The 25,945-nt window shown below is 39.2% G+C and overlaps 1 protein-coding gene across 4 annotated transcripts in view; it reads right to left on the minus strand.

The window, feature by feature from the left end:
• Ecpas (Ecm29 proteasome adaptor and scaffold) overlaps positions 1-25,945 on the minus strand; it is a 104,658-nt gene that overhangs the window by 67,294 nt on the left and 11,419 nt on the right. For 3 of the 4 annotated variants that reach the window (XM_042695194.1, XM_042695188.1, XM_042695179.1), the window contains 5 exons: positions 14,970-15,100; positions 9,817-9,933; positions 7,564-7,682; positions 6,219-6,368; positions 1,603-1,771 (listed from right to left, as the gene is read on the minus strand). In XM_042695194.1, coding sequence (XP_042551128.1) covers positions 1,603-1,771; positions 6,219-6,368; positions 7,564-7,682; positions 9,817-9,933; positions 14,970-15,100 — 686 coding nt within the window. Of the gene's footprint in view, positions 1-1,602; positions 1,772-6,218; positions 6,369-7,563; positions 7,683-9,816; positions 9,934-14,969; positions 15,101-25,945 lie in introns of those variants that run through there. The other variant, XM_042695201.1, reaches the window with a different exon arrangement.

The raw sequence follows: 25,945 nt of genomic DNA on the forward strand, positions 1-25,945 counted from the left end.
CTTTGAAAAGGATAAAATTTTTAAATCTTGAAAGACTATGAAATGAAAAAAGTACAAATAACTGACAAGTAAAAATGCATTATGTAAAACTGCATACACACACATACATGTAGAAAGCAAGGTTTATAAGAACAAACCTTGGTGACAAGCAATTTTCATTTCCATTATACTTTTTTCCTCTTTGCAGTGCAAGGGATGGAATTCAGAGGCCTGCATACACCAGGCACTAGGCTGGGGAGCCACACCCTAGCCATTATCTTATTGAGGATTTAAACTTTCCTCTTTTTTTTTTTTCCAGGAAAAACAAGGGAAGGGGGCTTTTATTTACAAGAAAAGATCTAAAACAAACAATACTTCAAGCTTAGAAGTAAACAGCTCTCATTTTTTAAACTAAAGTGTTTGTTCCCTCAATAGCTTACAAAACTGACAAAATACATACAGAGGCCCTATTACTTCAGCAAATAATGACCAAGATAAGATTACAAGTAAACATTGACAATTACTCTCCAACATTCACAGTTTTTAACCCTAGACATTCTGGTAACTGAAATGAAACCTTGGTGACTCCTAAGCCTTGGTGACTCCTAAAACCTAAAAGTCATTTTGGAATGGGATTAACATCAACCTCACTGGGTTGCTGTGAGAATTCAAAGAGGTGATAGATATACTCAAAGTACTCAGTATAGTTGCTGTCACAAATCACACTCAGTAAAGAGTAGCTTCTATTAGTATTTACCTGACTTATATCATAGTTTAAGAAAGAATTTTTTAAGTGTGCAAAACATGAAAAAGTAAATCCAACCAATTATAACCCTCACTGAATAAAACGTTCTATAAATCTGTGAGCAGCACAAGTGGCCCACTTGACCCTTCCCTCTCCTGGGAACACTGTTTTGATCAATGGTCACTTACATTCCCAAAAGAAAAAGGATCAAATCATTGAGACTGCCATGGAGAAATAAAGGAAGGATTAGAAGACTAACCCATGTTGCTTGAATTCCAAAATAATTACATACTGATCACATGTGTTCTTCCCTGAGGTGCCTGATGACACAAGACACAGTGAGGCACCTTCTCTGTAGAGCACCAGTCATTTTAAAAGCTGCTCAGAGAACATCTGTGTCCTGTTTAAATCCAGAATAAAATTCTTAATTCCAATTTTTAAATCCCCAGGAAGAAATATAAAAGGGAGTCATGCTTTTCCCCCACATTGTCACTTCTGAAGTACAGAGGTTCCTCACTTTACCCAAAATACACAGCCCTAAAAAGTTGAATGATGTCAGATACATTGTATTTTAACCATACTAAAGGAGCTAATTATTAATCCTCCAATTAAAAACTACAATATTAAAACTTAAATATAGTCAACTTATAAGCTGGTTGTGCTTAATACTTGAAATATGTCAGCAATGTCAGCAAACCTTAAGAGCATTTCCCACTCCTCCCTTTCCCTAGGGCTTTCACAAGTAAATGTCATGATGAAAAGAACACATTACATCAATTGCTCCTTTCAAGCAGCCTGAACATCCTGAAATTATATTACACATGCTTCCAGGAACTTCACAGGGGCAAGTCCCATGATGAGCAAACAGTGCGGGATACCTGCTCCAGCTGTTCAGGTGTCCATGGGTTATCACCAATAACACGTTTAGCTGCATAAAAGCTCATTCCTGGGGGAGGCTGTGGGATACCAGAACCTCCCCCACTGTTTGAAGAAGAACTCTGTGCTGATGATGAGTTTTGGCGGCTCTGGGTTTCATTTAACACATATCTGGAAAGGAAATAGAAGGTTTAACTCTCTGGGGGGAAGAAAAAAGACACATTTGCGTATGTATATGCAACACATTACATGAAACATTCAATTACATATTGTCTCCTACAGTATTTTGTCAGTCATGGGGCCTGAACTCTGAGCACTGTCCCTCAGCTCTTCAGCTCAAGGCTAGCGCACGACCACTTGAGCCACAGTGCCACTTCCGGGTTTTTCTGCTTACGTGGTATTGAGGAACCAGGGCCTCATGAATGCAAGGCAAGCACTCTACCACTAAGCCATCTTCCCAGCCCTCCTACAATATTTTTTTTAAGAGTACCTAAAATAAAAATTTTATCATGAAGAACAGTAAGGGTATATTTTTTAAAGTTATCTTTACCTTTAGCAAATTAACCCGAAGAATATATCACCCAAGAATATAACAGTTATCAATCAGCTACAGCAGTTATCAACAATGAGTCTAAATATTTGGTTACTCTCAATCTACCAGTTATTGCTCTATGAGTCACTATGGGCTCAGTATTTAGAGTGATAAATACAGAGACAGGTTTGTTAACTGCCTTGGTAGGGAAGAGGAAAGGAGAGTCACTAGTGTTCAGTACCTGAAACTGTATTTTCATTACTTCTATTAAGTTATCATTCATTTTCAATTCTCCCACTTTCTCCTAATATCTCTAGTAGAAAACACACTGAAACCTCCTATACAGTCACCTACTACACAAGTAAATAACACAAAAAGTGAGGGGAAAAAACGGGGCAATGAGAAAAAGTCAAAAAAGATAACCATCAGTTTTTTTCAATACACCAAAGCCTTTTATTCCTTGTTATTAATTATTCTACTTATTTTTAAGATTTATAGAATATAAATAAGTTCTCTAGGCTGGATACAGAGGTTCATACTTATAATTCCAGCTGCTTAGGAAGTGGAAATAAGAATACAGTTCAAAACAAGACAAAAATGTGAGGTGAACCCTACCTCAAAGAACAAGCCAGATCCAAGTGTCTGTAACCCTAGCCACTCAGGAGACTGAGATTTGAGAACTGATGTTCGGAGACAGCCTAGGCAGGAAGGTCTGTAAGATTCCTATCTCCAATTAACCACCAAAAAGGTGAAAGTGGAGATGTAGCTCAAGTGCTGTAGCACTACAGCCTTGAGTGAAAAAGCTAAGAAACAGTGCCTAGGTGCTGAGTTCAAGCCCCAGTACACGCGCACGCGCGCACACACACATACACACACATACACATGCATAAACACAAAACCACACATGTGGTGGAACAAGTCTGTAATCTCAGCTAGATAGGAAGCATATAGGTAGAATTCAGTCCAAGATCATAAGATCCTATCTGATCTTTTTTTTGGGAGGAAGGGGTGGTCAGTTGTGGGGCTTAAACTCTAGGCCTGTGTGCTGTCTCTGAGCTCTTCAGCTCAGCTAGCACTCTACCACTTGAGCCACAGTGCCACTTCCAGCCTTTTCTGTTCATATGCTGCTGAGGAATCGAACCCAGGACCTCATACATGTGAGGCAAGCACTCTACAGTTGAGCCACCTTCCCAGCATAAGATTCTATCTGAAAACCAACTAAAGCAAGTGGGCTAAGGAAGTGGCTTAGCAGTAAAGTGCCTCCCTAAGTTCAAACTACAGTACCAAAACAAAAGAAATTCTCTAGTAAATTCATTTTGATCCAATTAAATTAGTATTCCTCAGGTAAAAAGGAAAATATAAATATTAACCTACATCACTCAACTCTAAAATGTTATGCTAATAAGTACCATTTTCATAATAGACATTAAGATATAAAGAAAGTTAAAGAAACAACTTGGAACCTAGTGGGAGGATCATTTAGTTAACATCATTTTTATGACAAATTCAGTCAATTCCCTAATGTACTTTTTTTTTTTTGGTACTGGTCCTAGGACTTGAATTCATGACCTAGTCACTGCCCTGAGCTCTTTTTGCTCTAAGTAAGCACTCTTACCACTTCAGTCACAGTTCCATTTCCAGCTATTTGTTAGTCAATTGGAGATGAGAGTCACACAGACATTCCTGCCAGGCTGGCATCAAACTGTAACCCTCATATTTCAGCCTCCTTAGTAGCTAGGATTACAGACATGGATGTCAATGCCTGACTCCAAATACACCTTTTTTTTAAAAATCTGTTTAAAAGAATTCCTTTTGTATTTTTACATACATGAGGCAACTTGTCATTGGTAAGGAAATGTGAGCAATCACATTGTTTTCCTAAGTAAAATTTGGATTTCAAGGCTTATTTGCCAATGTCATTAACACCTGTCAATTCCAGCTGTCTTATATATGCCACATATAAAAGGAGGTATTCATTCATTTCTAAACTATAGAAATACTGTTGGCTAATCAACCAACTAACAAGTTCTGAACATGTAACACTCTGTAAACTATCATCCTGTTTTAGGTAGTACAAGATTTGAGACTGCCTTTCACAGCTAGTTGATACAATAACAACAGGACACAAGGGAAACCATTTTCTATGTTATCAGATACAAAGAAACACAGAAAACTATAATATAACAGAGGCTATGAAAGCTCATGTCTCTTTTATTTTTCTGTTTACAATTTTCTTTTTTTTCCCCTTCTGGTATTTTTTTTAATGTTTCTACTCTTTGTGGTGAATAATAAGTGTTTGAGACCCAGAGTCACAAGTTACCAAATGACAGGAGCAGGAAGAGCACAAAATGGAGAGGAAAGGAATCAAGACATTCTGACCTCTCTTGACTGTATATGGAGGGGGAGAAAATATGCAGCGAAGTTGACTGTGTATGTACACAAGAGCAATCAGGGGAAAAAATGATGAAAGCAGCACTCTAGAAAACCACCCCTGCAGGGCACCAGTGACTCATACCTGTCATCCTAGCTACTCAGAAGGCTGAGATCTGAGGACCATGGTTCAAAGCCACCCTGGACAAGAAATTCTGTGACTTTTTTTTTTTTTGGGGGGGGGGGTCCGGTCGTGGGGCCTGAACTCTGGGCCTGGGCGCTGTCCCTCAGCTCTTCAGCTCAAGGCTAGCACTCTACCACTTGAGCCACAGGGCCACTTCCAGCTTTTTTTTTTTTTCTGCTTATGTGGTGCTGAGCAATCGAACTCAGGGCCTCATGCATACAAGGCAAGCTCTCTACCACTGAGCCACCTTCCCAGCCCAGTCTGTGAGACTCTTATCTCCAATAAACCACCAGAAAAACCAGAAGTGGCACTGTGGCTCAAGTGGTAGAGCGCTAGCCTGGAGCTGAAGAGCTGAGGGACAGCACCAGGCCCAGAGTTTAAGCCCCAGGACAAAAAAAAAGAAAAGAAAAGACAAGAAAAGAAAAGAAAAAGAAAACCACCCCTGGCAGCAGGACAAAAGACCTAAACAGCAAATCACAATCTGGGCACTAAGCCAGATTCAAAAGTCAAACAGAGTACATCCTGACTACAAGGGGCTGACAGTCTACTACTGGAAACAGAAATGTCAACAATGTGAAAAAAAAAAAAACCCACAGTGCCATACAGGTAGGTGTTTTGCCATATGGAGATTGTAATACAATTATATCTGCCTAGGGCAAGAAAATTCAAAGACAGAAGTGACCTCTAAGTCAAAGATGTTCTTCAAAGTAACCTTCTGTAATTTACTTCCTTTCTGAATTTCTTTCCTTCTGTTCCATAGAGGAGCATTTTAAGCAGAAAGAAAAGCATTCTTTTTAAAAATAAGGCAAGGACAGATAAAAATGCATGAAATATATGTGTGTATTTAATAGTTAGAAAATGAGAAGTCAATACATTTAAGATGTGACATGATTAAGATTTTTGTTTTAAAAATCAGGAAACTCTGCTAGGCACTGGTGGCTCATGCCTGCAATTCTATTCGGCAGGCTGAGATCTGAGGACCACAGTTTGAAGCCAACCAGGGCAGGAAAAGTCCATGAGCCTCTCATCTTCAATTAACTACAAAAAGCCAGAAATGCAGCTCAAGTAGTAGAGTATTATCCTTGAGCAAAAAAGAGTACAAAGACAGGAAACTCTATAACAGTATAGAGAGGTTGATGAAAGATGAGAAAGGCATTTTGACAAACATTGGACAGAGTAGAGGAAGCAGTAGGAATGGTTTCAGAACATCAAGAAAGATGGAACTGATATTGTAGAAGGAACAGAAAATCTGCAGACAACTGATAATTATACAACAAGGTGACTAGGAAAAGCATCAGAGCATCAATAATCACTTAAAAAGTGCTTGGACCATGTGAGTATAAAATCAATTCCACATCTAGAAGGCCAAAAAGCACTGGAGCTGGAATTTATAGGACAATGGGCAGCAATAAACACTCTGAGAAGCACCCATTTACAAGTGAAATCTGTATCATTTAAAATAACACCTACTTTCTACTTAATAAACACAGTCAAGAACAAGTTGCTTAGTTTTTCTTTATTTTTTCACTCACCCATAAGGCATAAGAAGAACATCCAGCATGAAGTCCAAAAGCAGCTGCACAGTCTTTGGTTTCTCAGCAAGATTAAACGGAGAAGCTGATTTTGATGATTCAACAGGGTATTTCATGTGAAAAAGGGTTGGTATTAAAAGATGCATTAAGCTGAAAAAATAATTACATTTATTGCAACTACTTTTTTAAAATATGGTTTTTATATAACAAAACAAAAATCACAACAAAACTTGGCAGTTCTAACAGAAATCATTCATTTGCAACATCATTCATGTACAGTCTTAATCTAGAATTTGCTTTGATCGCTTTCATCTTGAATGTCCACAAAACAAGCTTAGTGTTAACCTCTAAAATGATCTAAAGAGGTTTTATATTAAATCTTACGTAAAGCTCAACATGTCCTTTCAATAAAAATTTTCTTTCCCACAATTACAATAAAGTTATTGTAAATTCAGTTGCTTAAATCAATATCTTGAGAATAGTATTAAAATGTCTACTTTGTGACTTTGAGTAACATAGTTTCAACAGTTCCTTCCACTAACACATTTTTTTGGTGGTGGTGGTGGTGGTCATCGTGCAGTTTGAACTCAGGGACTGAGTGCTGTCCATGAGATCTTTCACTCAAGGCTAGCTAGCGCTCTTTGGTTTTCTGGTGGTTAATTGGAGATAAGAGTCTCAAGGGGACTTTTCTATCCCGGCTGGCTGTGAACTATGAACCTCAGATCCCAGCCAGCCTGGGCAGGAAAGGCCTTGAGACTGTTTTCTCCAATTAAATACCAGAAAACTGAAAGTGGCAATGTGGCTCAAAGTGGTAGAACCTTGAATGAAAAAGCTCTGGGACAGTGCCCAGGTCCTGAGTTCAAGCCCCAAAATTGGCACCAAAAAAAAGAAAAAGGAAAGAAAGAAGAAAGGAAGGGAAAGGGGAGGGGAGGGAGGGAGGGAGGGAGGGAGGAAGGGGAAGGGGAAGGAGTACTGGACACTTACATGGACACATTAAATTGTAACCCCCTTGTACAACCTTTCAAAACTCAAATAAATGCATAAAAAATGCATGTAGTAACTCAGTGGTACCACAGGTATCAACCACTTCTTAGCTGAGTTCAAACTTTCCCATTTGTCAAGTGAAATCAAATGTGAATTTGCATTTAAAAGTGAATAAAATGGAAGGAGGGAGAATGATGAAAATAGCAACATCTATCAAGATGCATTATATTCATAAATTAATTTGATAAATGGTAACTCCTCTGTATAGCTAAAGATTTTTAAAAATACAATTAAAAAAAGAGAGAGAGAGACAGTTGTTGACTCTTGCAGGTAGAAAATAAGGTAGCTGAGTGAACCATACCTGTCCTGTTGTGGCTGAGGCTTCCCTTCCATGGCAGTAAGAAGTGTAGGGGCCAGTTCGCATTGTTTTTCTACTGGCAGGCGAGGATAGCCCATCTTAACATAAATTATAGTAAAATTCTAATACAAAAAGAGAAAAGTGAGGGTATAATTTCAACAGACATATTTACTAGTAGGGAAGTATAGTTATAAGAAAAACACTGAAAACATGAATCATCTTCACCCCAGGTGAGGATGGTTTTAACCAACTACTATATCGCAGAGAAAGAACAAATCAACCTACACACACTGCTCACTTTAAGATGGGCAAAGACAACTCAACTTAATGCACTTATATATGCAATTATCTATCACTAAGAAGAAAAAAATGCCCACTTAACCTATCTAAACTTACATGATACATGTTATAGATCTCCCAATCTGATCTATCTGTTAATTCTTACAAGCTAGGAGACCACATGTTAACCATTCCTAAACTGCCATTTCCCTATAGGTCAATTACTAAAACAACCTGAGAATACTACAACACTTTGTGGTTCCTCACTGCAATAATTCAGCAGTGAGTGATGAATAAGGGAAGCTAAGTACTGTGGGTGTATTCTAACTCCTCTCCCTACCCCACCCCCACCCTTGAAAGCAAATCTGAATTAACACATAAGATAAGATTTGCTTTTCTGAAGGATTCTTCACTAAAATGAACAGACTGCATAAGATTATCACTTCAAATACCAACTACTTGGCATATCTGTTGGCACATGGTATTTCTATTTGCTGAAAGGAAGGGACATCTGTAATGGATCTCTGTGAACAGAACACAGTCACATACAAGATGTCTAAACCACTAACTGCTTCCAAGAGTTTTATGACTCTTAATGTTAAGTAAGATTCAATACATTCTGCCTCAATGCCAAGAACTGCAAAGACCAGGAGGAAAAATGTTACCTGTCTTCACAAGGCAGGGACAATTTTTACATTTCATTTTCATGAAAACAATGTCTTAACAGGAATACTGAGCAGCCTCAGAGCTGCTTCACTTTTGAAAGGGTATCTTTCTCAATACACACATCAGAGACTCAGAAGCTGTTTTCTTCTCTCAAGCCTTCATGTCTTTTTGCCATTTTACTCCTTTTTTCTTCTATCATCCTTTATCCATGCCTATGCCTTTCTTTCTCTAATCAAACTAGTCTCATATAATCCCTTACTAAAAATTATCCTCATTAAACTTTACTTTTTAACTGATACATAAGAATATAAAAATACACATATTAGTGAGGTAATGTTTCATTATATGGACATTGTGTGTAATGGTTATTTTACATTAAACATTATTGTTTCACTTATCCTTTTTATGGTTGAACCCTCAAAATACTTTCCTCGAACTTTTTGCAGGCTTGTTTTTTTGTTATTATTGTGCTGCTTTGTTTTGGCTTTTGTTGTTGTGGTTGGAGATAAAGTCTTGCTATGCTATCCAGGCTGGTTTGGAACTCCTGAGTTTAAGTAATCCTACTGCCTCAATGATTCAAGTGTCACAGCTGGCACCTCAAGCTTTGGTAAACGCAAAGTGCATTATTGCACCTCACTCTCCTGTGCAATATTATATTGTTAAATGTACTCTACCCTACTGTGTAACAGAACAGCAGAAATTCTTGCCTCTCTCTAAATGTAATTTAGTATCCACTAGTGAACTTTTTCCCATTCCTCTTCTTCTATTCTCTGCAGCCTCTAGTATCTACTACTTACTTTCAATTTCTAGAAAATCAACTTTTTTATGAGATCATTCTTTTTCATATCAACACAGCTGACAAGTCACTTCACGAGCATTTCTTTGTCTAATGTAAACAGCTATTTATTACCCTGCTCCTACCACTTCCTTTAAAGCAGTATTTCCTTGGGATCAGAACTTAAATGGTATATCACTTTAAAAAAAAAATCTCCGGGCTGGGAAGGTGGCTCAGTGGTAGAGCGCTCACCTTGCATGCTTAAGGCCCTGGGTTCGATTCCTTAGCACCACATAAGCAGGAAAAAAAAAGCCGGAAGTGGCGCTGTGGCTCAAGTGGTAGAGCGCTAGCCTTGAGGTGAAGAGCTGAGGGACAGCGCCCAGGCCCAGAGTTCAGGCCCCACGACTGGACCCCCCCAAAAAAAAAATCTCATATTTTTACTAATAAGTAGTCCCAGATAAAATTATTTGGTGGCACTGATTAAACATTAAGAAAACTTACTGTAAGTCAGAAAAATATTACAAAACAACACTCACTGTGACAAAGGAAACTGCAGCAGGATCCTGGTACTGAACCAACAATGTCTCTACTGGGAGTTGAATTTTGGGGCGGCTTTTTATACGCTTATTCAAGTGAACCAGTAGCTCCATTACCTAAAATAGAGTCAGAGTTATCATCATATCTTAAAAACAAATTCACTTCTCAGATAATATTTATTTTAGTCACTTATAGCTGCCTTATTCTTTCTTCTTGTTTGTTAATGTTTGTCTATACTGGGGTTTGAACTCAGAGCCTTGAGTTTGCTAGATAAGTAATCTACATTTGAGCCCTGCCTCCAGCGCTTTTTGCTTTAGATTGTGTTTCAGATAGGGTCTTTCTTAGACTTTTGTCCAGGCCAATTTTGGACCACAATCCTCTATCTCCACCACCTGAGTAGCTGAAATTACAGACATGTATCACCACCCTCTTATTCTTTTAAAGAACATAAAATCTCACATGTCAGAAAAATAGTTCAAAGTATGAGTCTTGTAATACATCATTATACAATAAAATAAATACACACACATACACACATATTGATCTTGCACCAATATTTTATGTGCTAAGAGAGAAGAAACTGAGCACTGAGAAAGATTTTGGTGGTGGTGGTGGTCATGGGGATTGAACTCAGGGCCTGGCACTGTCCCTAAGCTCTTCTGATCAAGGTTAGCACTCTAATACTTTGAGCCACAGTGCTTCCAGTTTTCTGGCAGTTAAGTAGAGATAAGAGTCTCATGGACTTTCCTGCCTGGGCTGGCTTTGAACCATAATCCTCAGAACTCAGCCTCCTGAGTAGCTAGAATTATAGGCATGAGCCACCAGCACCCAGTGTGAGAAAGATTCTTTAAACTTTCACTTATGCAAGAATCAAGACTTAAGACAACTATTCTGGGAGATCAAGCATATACTATTTTCTATCTGTGTGTGTGTGTGTGTGTGTGAGAGAGAGAGAGAGAGAGGGAGAAAGAGAGAGAGAGAAAGAGAGAGAGAGAGCGTGTATGTGTATGTGTGTATGTATGTATTCTGGTACTGAGGCTTGAACTCAGGGCCAGGCGCTAACCATTATTTTCACTCAAGGCTGGCACTCTCCACTTAAGCCACAACTCATTTCTAGCTTTTGTTCGGGGGAGAGGAGAGAGGGGGTAGTTAATTGGAGATAAAGAGTATTACGGACTTATCCTGCCCAAGCTGGCTTTGAACCATGATCCTCAGATCTCAGCCTCGTAAGTAGCTAGAATTATAGACATAATAACTTCTACCATTTTAAAATGTGTTCTGTAGCCTGTAAAAGTAACAACAAAAGTTCAAAGGAATGTGCTTAGTATGTGCTTAGCATGTGCAAAGTTCTGCAGTTTCATCCTAAGCACCAAAGAAAAACAATTTTAAAGGCCATAATTTTAACATACTTGATCTCAGACCAGAATGCGATAAAACTAGGCAAATTCTATGCCAAATATTTCTAGCTAAAAATAATGCTCTTATAATTACTAATTAACTCAAAAAATGAAACTAAACTGCATATCAATATAATTATAGGGAATAAGCAAACTAATAATCAAAGGCAAATTGATAAACTGAAGCTGTTGCTGGCTCTGAGCTTTTCAAACAAATACCATCTTTTTTAAAAAAGTATTTAAACTGACAGCCAACTCTACATTTTGAAGTTTATAGTTGATATCTTCCTTAAACAAGTTCATTTATCACTCCAAACCTCAGTTTCATCCATAAAATGTGAAAAAGATTTACCTCACAGTATCATGTAAAAATAACTCTGTAGCGTTTTCTTGACAGAAAGTAACTATTACTATTATTATACAAATAATAAGTGTATCATAATTATTGCTATTATGTAAATAGTAATAATGAGTAGAAATAATTTGAATAAAAGTAGAAATAATACACTTAACAAAAGGAAAATTAAGCTGGGTGCCAGTGCTCATGCCTGTAATCAAAGACAGCCTAGGCAAGAAAGTCTGTGAGACTCTTATCTCCAATTAACCACCAGAAAACTGGAAGTGGTGCTGTGGCTCAAGTGGTAGAGCGCCAGCCTTGAACTAAAGAGCTAAGGGAGAGCGCCCAGGCCCAGAGTTCAAGACCCACGACCCACCAAAAAAAAAAAGGAAAATTAACATGAAAGTTGGTTTGCAGCCAGGCACCGGTGGCTCACGCCTGTAATCCTAGCTACTCAAGAGGCTGAGATCTGAGTATAGCAGTTCAAAGCCAGCCTGGGCAGGAAAATCCATGAGACTCTTATCTCCAATTAACCACCAGAAAACTGGAAGTGGTGCTGTGGCTTAAGTGGTAGAGCGCTTGCCTTGAGTTGAAGAGCTGAGGGATAGTGCCAAACCCAGCATTCAAGCCCCATAACCGACAAAAAAAAAAAAAAAGAAAAGAAAAGAAAAAGAAGAAAAAGTTGGTTTGCCTTTCAAAATGCCATAAGAAAAGCTTAAACCTGGCTCAGTGATAGCATTTTAAAGATCCTAGGCCAACACCTAATACCAAAAAAGAAAAATAAATAAATCTTTGATAGTATTAATAAAATTGGAGACAGGGAACAAGAATAGATTTTCTCCATTAGGAACAAAGAATAAAATAAAAAGAAAGGATATATAATCTAAAATGTAAAAATGATTAGCCAGGGGCTGGGAAGGTGGCTCAGTGGTAGAGTGCTTGCCTTGCATGCCTGAGGCCCTGGGTTCGATTCCTCAGCACCACATAAGCAAAAAGAAAAAAACCGGAAGTGGCGCTGTGGCTCAAGTGGTAGAGCGCTAGCCTTGAGCTGAAGAGCTTAGGGATAGCGCCCAGGCCCAGAGTTCAGGGCCCATGACCGGACCCAAAAAAAAAATGATTAGCCAGGCACCAATGGCTCACCCCTATAATCCTAGCTACTCAGGAGGCTGAGATCTGAGGATCACGGTTCAAAGCCAGCCTGTGCAGGAAAGTCTGTGAGACTCTTATCTCCAATAAACTACCGAAAAGGCAAGAAATGGTGCTGTGATTCAAGTGGTAGAACACTAGCCTTGGTCAAAAAAAGCTCAGGAACAGTACCCAGGCCCTGAGACCATCACAGGACCAGCAAAAAAAAAAGATGATCACAGATTGTTTTCTAAAAAATACAAAGAAACAAAATATTCTAAAAAAAGCAAATGAGTTTAAAAATCAATACCCACTGAAATTAGGACTCACATAATGATTCATATATGAATCAATGTGGGGAGGCAGGAGAGGGTAAAGGAGGATGCATCTGGTCAAAGAAATTTATTTGCATATATGAAAATAGAACAATGAAATTTGTTGATACAGTTTGGGGAAGTAGAGGAAAACAACAGGATGAATTTGATCGCAATTACAGAATATGCACGCATGGGAAGTGTCACAACTTGTATAATTAATAAATGCTAAAAGAAAAATCATTTTTAAAAAGATGAAAAAAAATACTCAGCCTGAACTAGTAAGAGATTCTCTGTCTCCTGGCTTCTACTGTGGGTCTGCATCCCACGTATCTCCAGCAGCCTGAGCCACTGTGCCACTGCCTCCCATTCCCTTTCACATTGGTACCACTGACTCCTGGGTTCCTCCTACCTGTCTTCCTCTCATCCACTGAACACATTATGATGGATTTCTGAGTTCCCTGAAGGCACCACACTCAGTCTCAGCTCAAAACCCCCGTACCCAGACTCTGACTTTAATGGTCTTCCTTACCTCTCAGCCTTGCTGGTTACTGAATGCCATCCTACCAACAGTCTAAAGCATATCCCCAGATATGTTCTTTCATTGAATCCTTTCTTTTTCTATTTTAGCAAGAATCATAAATCGTAACTATGTACTATTTACCTGATTGGTTAACACCAATCTCCCCCCCAAAAGAGTTGCTTTCACTCACCAACGCATGCCTAACAGTCAAGGTTATTAATAGTAAGTAACCGGACTAGTAAAACTAAATAGATATCAACTCATGAAGAGCCTTTTAGACCTTGCTAGATAAGAGAAGGCCACCCTCTGTACAGTATTTTTACAATTAAAAAAAAACTTATTAAAAAAATAAAAATAAAAAAGAGAAGGCCAAACAAGGTTTTAAATAGGAAAGTGACAAGACCAAACACACATCTATTGCAATAAAAGATTAACAACAGGCCCTACAAATATATGACGAGAATGTCATTCCTTCATCTAAACAGACATTCTTAAAGATACTCTTTCTCCACTGAACCTAAATCAAGCCTCAGAATCCCTCTAAGGTCAGACCTCCAGGAATTCACTGCCAACTAGTTGGAGATCCTTCCTTAAGAGATGAAATCTGATGATAGCTAAAAGACTAGAAGATCTATTATAAATATACCAGAAGACTACTAAAGAACCATGTTATAAATCCAAAGAGGAAAACACTACATGTATAAGAGTTTAAAAAATAAAATACTAATGTTATAATTATCCATCACTTTTAAATAGTCCTTTACAAATTATTAAAACAGAAGCTATACAAGAATATTCTGCTTTTCACCAGGCGCCAGTGGCTCAAGCCTATAATCCTAGCTACTCAGGGGGCTGAGATCTGAGGATCACAGTTCAAAGCCAGCCCAGGCAGGAAAGTCCGTGAGACTTTTACCTCCAATAAACCACCAGAAAACCGGAAGTAGCACTATGGCTCAAGTGGTAGAGGACTCGCCTTGAGCTGAAGAGCTGAGGGACAGCGCCCATGCCCAGAGTTCAAGCCAGAAGTTCAGAGTTCAAGAAGCCAGAGTTCAAGAAGAAGATGATGATGATGATTCACTTTTCAAGACAATTTTTTTTGCTTTCTTTTAGTTAAGGTTATGCTTACTCACTGTTAGCAAATCATTAAAGAGTATTTTTGCCCTTTACCACACCAAATCCCATATTGGAATCAAGACATAGATTTTAAACCAGGTCTGTACTCAGTCTAGAATAATCTATGATTATTTTATCTGCCAAGTGAATAGCTGGGACTAAGTATAGCTAAGCTAAGCATACAAACTACTTTTACATCTTGAAAACTGGTTTTATACTAATTATCCACTTTGAAAAACTGTTCTTAGAATCATGGGCCTGTATTTCAACAATAGGAACAGAAAACTCACTTCACAATACATATCCATTTAATTTCCCCCAACAGTCCCAACATATTGCTTACCTTTTTCCGCACTCCTTCTTGGGTGCTGGACAGTTTGAGCAAAACAGGAGGAAGGAATTTAGATATAATATTTTGCAACTGTTCATCGGTTTCAGCATGGCCAAGTCGTAAAAAGACCCGTTCAAGCTGATCTATAATATAAAAAGAAAACAAAACAGAACTTGGCAAATCAAACTTAATCAAGACTATTTTTGCTTACTTTTTTTTTCTATATTGCAGGTCCTCAGTCAGAACTAGTCCTGTACAGGAATGACTGACAAAGTTTAGAAAGCAGCACTAAGAAAGTATTGCACCTACTTTGCTTTTACAACTGTTCTAACACTTAGTCTCTAAAAACAATAAAAAGGGCTGGGAAGGTGGCTCAGTGGTAGAGTGCTTGCCTGGCATAAATGAGGCCCTGGGTTCGATTCCTCAGCAGAAAAAGCCAGAAGTGGTGCTGTGGCTCAAGTGATAGAGTGCTCACCTTTAGCTGAAGAGCTAAAGGACAGCATTCAGGCCCAGAATATAAGCCCCACACTGACAAAAAATAAATAATAAAAAATAAAAATAAAATTTTTTTAAATGAAAATGGAGGGCTGGGAATGTGGCTTAGTGTAGAGTGCTTGCCTAGTACTCAGGAAGCCCTAGGGTTGATTCCTCAGTACCACATAAACAAAACAAAACAAAAAAGTGGCACTGTGACTCAAGTGGTAGAGTTCTAGTAGCCTTGAGAGAGTGTCCAAGCCCTGAGTTCAAGCCCTGGGACTGGCAAAAACTAAAAATAATAAGAAATAAAAATGGAAATATAGCCAAAAGAAACAGTTTTTTGTTTGTTTTGTTTCCCAGTTGGTCATGGAGCTTGAACTCAGGGCCTGGGTGCTGTCCATGAGCTTATACATTCAAAGCTAGCATTGTACCACTTAAGCCACAGCTCTACTTCTGACTGTTACGTGTATGGACCTTCCTGTCCAGGCTGGCTTGAAACTGTAATCAATCTTCATCTCTCAGCCTTATGAGTAGGTAGGATTACAGGAGTAGTCCCCGACCAGAGTTCTCTTTTTACATACAAAGTTCTCAGGTTTTCAAAGAACTTAGTTGCTAGAAAGAAGAGCAAGGCAAGGAATTTCAATCAGATGAAACCATCATACAAATGAAGTTTCTCCAAAGACAGAATCACTATCCAGTAGTGCTTTACTGTGTTGGAACTACTGAACTATAGAGTGAAACACTTTCCACTAAGAGAGCCACTATGACAAACAGGTTAGGTGAGACCATAAGGTATACAGAGTAAAACCCACACTGTGATTAACTATATAGCAAGTACCTTGTAACTTCAACCAAGGCATTACAGGATAGAAGGAAAGGAAAGAATGAGGGAAACCTAAAAAACACCTACACAATTCATTGTAAGGGACTGTTAAATTTTTAGGTGTTCTTAACATGCATGGCACTCTAGATTCAATCCCACGACTCGGGGAGGGAAATCAGATTCTACAATGGCATTGTTGAGTTTGGGTTTAGGGGGTCGGGGTATTTTGGCTTGGTTTCTTGGTGGTATCAGTGTTTGAACTGAGGGTTTTGCACTTGCTAGGCTTGCTTGGTTATGCCTCCAGCCTGTCTTCTTCCTGATTATTCTGGAAATGAAGTCTCACAGATTTTCCTGCCCAGGTTAGCTTTGAGCTGAGATCGTTTGAATCTCAGCCTTCTGAATAGCTAGGATTACATGCTCATGCTCATCAACATTATCCTGATTGTCATGACCTTGATGGTCATGTTTGCTTTTTTAAGATTCTTACCAAATTATCCATGGCAATAAAGGTGCTTCCCATGTGTCTCGGTTTGGGTGATAGTTTCACACATATACACATTCGTAAAAAGACATCAAGTTCTACACTTTCATATTTTTTATTGTATCATTTATACTTCCATTTAAGAATATATTTATAGAAGCCCTTGTTTACACAGATTAAAATACTTGCAGATGAACTAATATAGTTACTGAGATTTACTTCGAAAATAGGAAGGATAATCAATAGAAAGGAGTCATATCAATGAAAACAAAGACTGGTCATTAACTGATGATAACTGTTCATTTTTGTGATAAGATAGAATAACTCTTGTTTCCCTCAAATTTCCCGTAATATTCTTCTAAAGGATGACAGATTGGTCAATTGATTCATCCCAAAGGCAGAAGCACTGAGATCCTGGTAGCCACAAGGAGTCATTTTAAATTACCAAAAAAAAGTAATGTTTTATTTAAATATTTCCCCATAAGAAAAAGTTCAAGACCTTAGAATTCACTGGTGAATTCACCTTCATAAACTCTTCCGTAACAGAAAGGTAGAAAGGGAGTACTCCTTCCTATTGTTTTACAAGTCAGAATAACCCTGAAACCAAAAAAGGGCATGCCAAGACAGAGAAATAATGTATGTCACATAAACATACGGGCAAAAAAATAACAATATTAAAATTATAAGTAAAGGGGCTGGGAAGGTGACTCAGTGGTAGAGCGCTTGCCTTGCATGCATGAGGCCCTGGGTTCGATTCCTCAGCACCACATAAGCAAAAAGAAAAAAGCCGGAAGTGGCACTGTGGCTCAAGTGGTAGAGCGCTAGCCTTGAACTGAAGAGCTGAGGGACAGCGCCCAGTCCCAGAGTTCAGGCCCCACGACTGGACCCAAAAAAAAAAAAAAAAAAAATTATAAGTAAAATAGGAAATCAAATCCAGTGGTACATAAAAAAAAGATGGCATATCTAAAATGGGACTTACTCCAAGAATGCAAAAGTGGTTTAATGTTGTTTAAAATCACTGTAGAACCACATTAACAGAATAAAACAATAATGTAGTCATCTGTGTATGTTCAGAAAAGGTATTCATGTCGATTAGATAGAATGAAATTATCCAGTTGAATAGGCTAGAAAGAGAACATCCTTAAGCTGATGAGAAAGTTAACAAAATTTACAATAATATTAACTTTAAAAGTAAAATACCACGGGCTGGGAAGGTGGCTCAGTGGTAGAGCGCTTGCCTTGCATGCATGAGGCCCTGGGTTCGATTCCTCAGCACTGCATAAGCAAAAAGAAAAAAGCCGGAAGTGGCACTGTGGCTCAAGTGGTAGAGCACTAGCCTTGAGCTAAAGAGCTGAGGGACAGCGCCCAGGCCCAGAGTTCAGGCCCCACGACCAGACCCAAAAAAAAAAAATAAGAAAATAAAAATAAAAAAGTAAAATACCAAATACATTCCCCTTGAGTTTAAGACAAAGATGTTCACTACTCATATCTGTATTGCATATATTCACAGCATTAAAATAAGAAAAATAAAGTGCATTAAAATTGGAAACAAAATAGTTTCACTATTTACAGGTGATATCACAGCACACAGAAATTCAAAATAATCTACAGATAAATTCCTAAAATAATAAAATTGATTTTCTATGTAACAGCCACAGATCTTTCAAAAATGAATTTTTTTTGGGGGGGGGGGGGTCCAGTCATGGGGCCTGAACTCTGGGCCTGGGCGCTGTCCCTCAGCTCTTCAGCTCAAGGCTAGTGCTCTACCACTTGAGCCACAGCGCCACTTCTGGCTTTTTTTCTTTTTGCTTATGTGGTACTGAGGAATCAAACCCAGGGCCTCAGGCATGCAAGGCAAGCGCTCTACCACTGGGCCACCTTCCCAGCCCCTCAAAAATGAAATTTGAGAGTCAAGTATGGTAGTATACATTTGTAATTCCAGCACTTAGGAGGCTAAGAAAGTAGGCAGGCCTGGCTACATAAGTAAATTTTAAAAATTAAAAACACTTATTACAATAACATCAAGACACATCAAATGCCCAGAAATTAATCTAAAGAAAGATATTCAAGAACTATGTAGAAAACTAAAATATACTGCTGTGGGAAGGAAAACCAAAAGAATAGCAGATTCACAGACCATAGAACTCAGTACAATCCACAACTCCTAATCCAAAAATCTGAAGTGTTCCACCATACAAAATTTTCTCAGATAATATGGCCTAACAAACGCAGGTACCCTACATGTACTGTATGAAATCACCTTCTGGCTCTGTGTATAAGGTGTTTATATTGGTTTAACCCCTAAGATTAGGGCACCAGTGGCACATGTCTGAAATCTTAAACTGCAAAGGAGACCAAGATTGGGAAGATCACAATTAGATTGAGAGGCAATTCAAGGCCAAGGCAGACATAAATGCAAGACCTATCCTTAACCAATTAATTGGAATAGTGATACATGCCTGTCATCCTAGCCACATGGAAAATGAGATTTAAAAACAAATCACAGTTCCAGGCCAGCCCAGTGAGAAGAGTCTGCAAGACTCCATCTCAACGGATGTCTTTCATTCCAGTTACGATGGGAACTGTAAAACAGGCAGATCTCAGTCCAAGCATTGGCCCAGCTACAGGCAAGACCTTATCTCAAAATAACCGGACAGGAGAGGGGGAAGACCAGGGTAGTAGTAGAATACCTTCATGGCAAGAGTGTGGCCTGAAGTTAAAACACTCCAGTATAGCCAAAACACTGGTGGTCCCAAGCCTTTTGCATTAGGATTACTCAACTTATATCAATAAGTTGTCAATTCTCCCCAAACTGATCTACAAACACTACAAAGCAGTAACAATCCAGCAGATATTTTGAAGAACACTCAAAAGGTGATTCTACAACTTACAAAAAGGCCAGGATTTGCAACGATGGTTCAAAGAAAAAAAACGAGAGGAGAATTTGTCCAGACTTTCCAAGATGATCCTAAAAAGGAAAATGAGCTTAGCCAGGCACCAGTAGCTCACGCCTGTAATTCTAGCTACTCAGGAAGCTGAGATCTGAGGATCTCAGTTCAAAGCCAGCCCAGGCAGGAAAGGCCGTGAGTCTCTTATCTCCAATAAACCACTCAGAAAACCTGAAGTGGCACTGTGGCTCAAGGGATAGAGCGCTAGCCTTGAGCTGAAGAGCTGAGGGTACAGCGCCCAGGCCCAGAGCTCAGTCAAAAAAAGGAAAAATCAGTTTAGATGACCAGATCTCAAGAGTTACTTAAATGAGAGAAGGGATGGGTTAGGAGCAATGGGTGGCAATATTGTTAGACACCTTGCATTCATATATTGTTTTGTGGAATGGGAACTTCTTTGTACAGCTACTTAAAGATAATATTTTTTTAATGTAAAAAAAAGACTTACTTAAAGCTGCAACAGTTCAAAGTCCAGAATGGGACAAAAATAAGCCAGATGAAAGAAACAGACAGACAGACACACACCCACACTCACACCCCCCCCCCCCCCACACACACACAGGTCATCTGATGTGCAACAAATTTTACTTACTGCAGTAGAGATATAATGCTATTTTTTAAAAACAATGCACTTATTGCAATATGGAAAAACAAGTCTTACCTCACACCATATATATATAAAATCAATTCCTGGTGGATCACAAATCTAAATAAGAGACAAGGCTGTACATCAGTGCTTAAGCATGCACAAGATCCTGGGTCTAAGCTACAGGACACATTTTTTTTTTTTAATCCAAATATCAAGGATAAAACAATGAAATTCCTCTCCCTAGAATTTTCATTGGTAATAAGAATATTCTCATTAACTTGAAACAGAAAAAAGTAATCTTCCAATGAGAAGATTAGTAAAGACACCTAGAAAATATGATTTCAGAAACCCAGTCTCCCAGATAAGTTTATAAATGTACATTTGAAAATGCATCTGAAAGAAACATCATAATCCGACAAACTAATGCAATTTAAATAAAAATACATCAGTGATTTTCCTTCTTGCTATTTTCATATACTTTTCAAATATGGTTCAGTAAAAATCTATTTCTTTTTGAGAGTATAAAAATACTTTTAGAGAATCCATGTTTTAGCCATGCATAAAAACTCACTTTTACAATTTTTAGAAGGTAGCAATTAAAAGGATGGTAGCTCAAAACCAGAAGGACAAAAAGCATCAGTAAATGTTTTAAGTATAAGGGAAAAAATGTAATTGCAGACTGTGTGTGTGTTTGCAAGTCCTAGGGTTTGAGACTGGTACGTAGCTAATTGCTGAATTTTTAAGTGTGAATTCAAGGAACCTTAGAGAATATGGAAGGATACAAATAAGACTATCTGATTTCAAAGAAGACCCCATGTCAAAAATTACATTCATGAAGGGAACAAATTACTAAGAATGTAAACACAGGGGCTGGGGGTTTAGCCCAGCGGAAGGGCGCCCACCTGGTGCGCAAGGCCGTGGGTTTGGTTCTCAGCCCTGGTTTAAAAAAAAAACAAAAGAATGTAAACACATTCATTTACTTTCGTTTAAATTGAAGGACTGATCCCTGCCCTGTTTTCCCAGGTGCAGACAGACATCAGACAATTCACTGAAGATACACGCAGACTACTTTCAGGCAGGGCAATCTACCTAAGCTTGGCTATAAACATTCCGTTGTGGAGACAAAGGAAAAAGCCCCCACCTTCCTAGACCTACCAGTTTTTTCATTAACCACAACCTCCTTGCTAAGACCTCATAAAAACCCAACTCCTGTTCCACCTCTTGGCACAGTCCCCAAGGGGGAAGACTGTGCCTTTCGTTGTATCTCAATAAACAGTCCTTGCCTGTGGAAGAAGATCTAGTCCAGTCTGTTTCCTTTCTTTCTCCTCCATTTTCCTAACACAACTAATTCCCTAAATCCTATTATTCATCTTTCTTTAGTTTCTCTAAAGACAAAAGAGAAGCCTTCCACCTGCCTCCAAATATAAAATGAGCAATAAAAGTTTAAAAACTTGGAGGTAGGTATTAGCTCAGTGGTATAACTCTTCTTAGCCTAAGTTAACTCCAAAAAAAGAAAAAAAAGAAGAAAGTTCAAAGACTTTACTGTTTAGCTATCTTTAGCCACTTATATTTCTGAAAACATTAAATTGTTTGAGAAAATTTAACCTGTCCAAACAAACCACTCATTCTTCAAAACTCTATCAAAAGTATACAGCTTTTTCTTACTTCTGAATTAAGGAGGAAAAACAATTTTTCCCACCAGATGGATAAAGCAATATCCTTCAATTAAGGGTTTTTTGTGGGTTTTTTTTTTTTTGGGGGGGGGGTCCAGTCATGGGGCCTGAACTCTGGGCCTGGTGCTGTCCCTCAGCTCTTCAGCTCAAGGCTAGCGCTCTACCACTTGAGCCATAGCTCCACTTCTGGCTTTTTTCTTTTTGCTTATGTGGTGCTGGGGAATCGAACCCAGGGCCTCAGGCATGCAAGGCAAGCGCTCTACCACTGAGCCACCTTCCCAGCCCCTTTGTGGGGGTTTTTATTCACACCATTATTTGTGGGGGGTAAAAAAACATATAAGAAGCCAGGTACCGGAGGCTCACACCTGTAATCCTACTAAAGAGGCTGAGATATGAGGATCACAGTTCCAAGGCAGCCCAAGCAGGAAAGTCCATGAGACTCTTATCTCTAATAAACCACTCAGAAAACCAGAAGTGGTACTGTGGCTCAAGTGGTAGAGCCTTGAGCTGAAGAACTCAGGGACAGGGCTCAGGCCCAGAGCTCAATCCTAGCTACTGAAGAGGCTGAGATCTGAGGATCACGGTTCAAAGCCAGCCAGGGCAAGAAAGTTGTGAGACTCTTATCGCCAATTAACCACCAGAAAACCAGAAGTGGTGCTGTGGCTCAAACTGGTACAACACTTAGCACTCACCTTGAACTGAAGGGCTGAGGGACAGCATCCATGCCCAGAGTTCAAGCCCCAGGAATGACAAAAGGAAAAAGAAAAAAGAAAGTATGGCAACATACAACTGCCTAAAGGAACACAGAGTACTATGTGTAAGATAGTAATAATCCCTATAGGGGAAAATTCAGAGGATTCTTTGTAGTTTAAGTCTATGTCAGTACTAGCTTACTTTATAAATATGAGCATCTGAGTGAACTAAAAAAAGAAAATTTTGGGGTTATTTCTGAAACACAGGTTTCAGATATTTTTAAGGTCAATTAAATTTTCTACATAGATCATTATTCTTTTCTGAATATGAAAACACAAGCTGACACCGGTGGCTCACGCCTGTAATCATAGCTACTCAGGAGGCTGAGATCTCAGCATTGCAGTTAGAAGTCAATCCAAGCAAAAAGTCCCCTGAGACTCTATCTCCAGTTAACCACCAGAAAACTGGAAGTGGTGCTGTGGCTCAAACTGGTACAGCACTAGAACTGAGCAAAAGAACTCATGGACAGGCCAATGACAGGCCAAAAGAAAGAGGGGGAGGGAGGAAGGGAAGGAAGGATAGGGAGGGGGGTAAGGGAGGGAGGGAGGGAGGGAGGGAAGAAGGGAGGGAAGGAAGGAGAAAAGGAGGGAGGGAGGGAGGATACAAATTTCAAAATATGAATGAGAACCTAAGGTGGCAGAGTACTTGCCTATTTAAATGAGGCCAGGGTCTTAGGCAGAAGCTAAGATTGAAGAGAAAGTTGAATATACTTCGACCATTCATCCTCCCGTCATAAATCAGTAAGTGGTCCAAGGTTACAAGATAGTTTTTAAATGCTGACAAGTTACACAGAAATATACTAGGCTATAACAGACTAATTTATAAAGAAACATTCTTCCTAATAGTATAATTTCTTTTCTTCTGATTCACACACACACACACACACACACACACACACACACACACAGTCACATGACTTTGTGTGTGTGTACTGGAGCTCCGGCTTGAACACAGGGCTACATGCTGTCCCTTAGCTTTTTTGCTCAAGGCTAGTGCCTTGAGCCACAATGAGCCACAATACCACTTCTAGCTTTTTGATGGTTTCTCACAAATTTTGCTCCCTGGGCTGGCTTCAAATTGCAATCCTCTAATGCTCAGCCTCCTGAGTAGCTAAGATTATAGACATTAGCCATTGGCACACAGCAGTCATGAGGCTTTAAGTCTCAGAAAAACATGGTATAAACCAGATATCTTCATTTATAAATGAAAAACTGAAACTCATGGTCTGGCTGGCTTGCCAAAGGTCACTAAACTAATGACACAGAATCAGGAACCCAAAGAGATCGTACATTCTAGATACATACTAGAAACAGCAATATCACCCAAGTATTATCTCTGAAATAGGTAAAATTAGCTCCAATGTACAGATGAGAGCAAAATAATAATAATAAAAGCCTAGAAAAAAATCATTCCAACCAAGATTACAAAGCTAGTAAGTGGCAGTCCACCTCCAAACAGTGTTTCTTGCAGGATGCCAAACCGCACATGGCTTCAGCAGAGTAGGAGGTACAGAAGATACACAGACAACTATGTACATGACTTTGTACCCTGATCACAGCCATGGTGTTAGGAATGAGTCCCTGGTGCTCCTTTCTTGGGGCATTCAGAATTGGTATCAAAGAGTCAGTCCTCCTCTGAGTGACTGGTCCTATACAGTAAGCTAGCAGATATGACATGAGCATCTTCTGCGTCCTATGGAATACAACATCAAAAGAAGTTGTTATGAAAAGAATGACGTGGAGGCACAGAGAAGCTAAAAGAAAATCTGAGTAACACCCTGTTAGTCCCTAGCTCCAAATCCCTCTTGAAGGTCCTTGGTTTCATAAGACTTCCAGATTCCTTGCAAGTACCCATCTTTGCTTAAGCCAGTTTACAACAGAATCAAAAATTTTTTTTTCTGGGGGGAAGGGAAGGGGAGCAGGCTGGTCCTGGGGCTTGAACTCAGTCCCTGAGCTTCTTTTGCTCAAGGTTAGTGCTCTACTACTTGAGCCATAGTGCTACTTCTGGCTTTTTCTTAGTAGTTTATTTAAGGTAAGAGTTTCACAGACTTTCCTGCCTCAACAGGCTTGGACCACGATCCTTAGATCTCAGCCTCCTGAGTAGCTAGGATTATATTAGAGTAAGCCACCAGTGCCCAACTTCAATGGAAGATCTTAACCAAGAAAACAAAGATAGCTGGGTACCAGTGGCTCACACTTGAGTGAGCCCAGTTCTTTGACCAAGAAAGTCAATGAACATGGAAAACCCTCTCTACTTCAGAGTACTCTTCTATCTCCATATACTCAAATCATTGCCACCCAGTTCAAATACCACATTATAGATATACACAAACACATCTCCCTTCTACCCTGGATCTACAGGCCCTCACAGACCTCTTTCAGCAATTATTATCACTTGCTACATATTATATAACTGCCTAATCTTTCCTTCCTAAACCCATCAGCAATTTGAATCTGTTTCCATCTGACTGCTTAGTCATTTCTCTCTGTCTTCTTCCAGCTCAAGTTCTCTTTAATCCTAACATTAACTCAATAGCTTTCAGAGAGCCGGTTCCCAAATACATATTGGATTCAAGAAACATTATTTCTTGGGTAAAGACAACTGTGTGTGAGTATATAAACAAGAGAAACAGATCATCTCAAATCCAAGCTAACATAGGGAGAACCCAAGCAGCACTTTCAGAAATGGAAGCCCAGAAACTAAGAAACATATGCAGAACTAAATTATACACTGGAAGTGACAGGCAAGGGGGGAGGAAGCGAACGAGTACCTCCAACTTCTCATAATTACCAGTTTGAGACTAAAACTATGAAGAAAAAGGAAGATCTGGCTGGTATTTACCTTCTATGGGTGATACTTGGTTTTCTGGAAGATCAATTCTGTAAATTATAAATCTAGCCCTTAGTTCATCTATTGATTCCTAAATGTCATTTATAATTATTAAGTGCTACTCTAAAAATTGGCAAAATCAAAGGAGATACTTCTATGATTTTTTTTTTTGGGGGGGGGTTTCCGGTCGTGGAGCCTGAACTCTAGGCCTGGGCGCTGTGCTGTCCCTCAGCTCTTCAGCTCAAGGCTAGCGCTGTACCACTTGAGCCACAGCACCACTTCCAGCTTTTTTCTTTTTGCTTATGTGGTGCTGAGGAATCGAAGCCAGGACCTCACGCATGCAAGGCAAGCGCTCTACCACTGAGCTACTTTCCCAGCCCACTTCTATGATTTTAAATACAGGCTTGACTTACCCTAG

Source organism: Dipodomys spectabilis, unplaced genomic scaffold, assembly GCF_019054845.1.
Source record: "Dipodomys spectabilis isolate Male_0828 unplaced genomic scaffold, ASM1905484v1 ptg000006l, whole genome shotgun sequence".
Taxonomy (NCBI): domain Eukaryota; kingdom Metazoa; phylum Chordata; class Mammalia; order Rodentia; family Heteromyidae; genus Dipodomys; species Dipodomys spectabilis.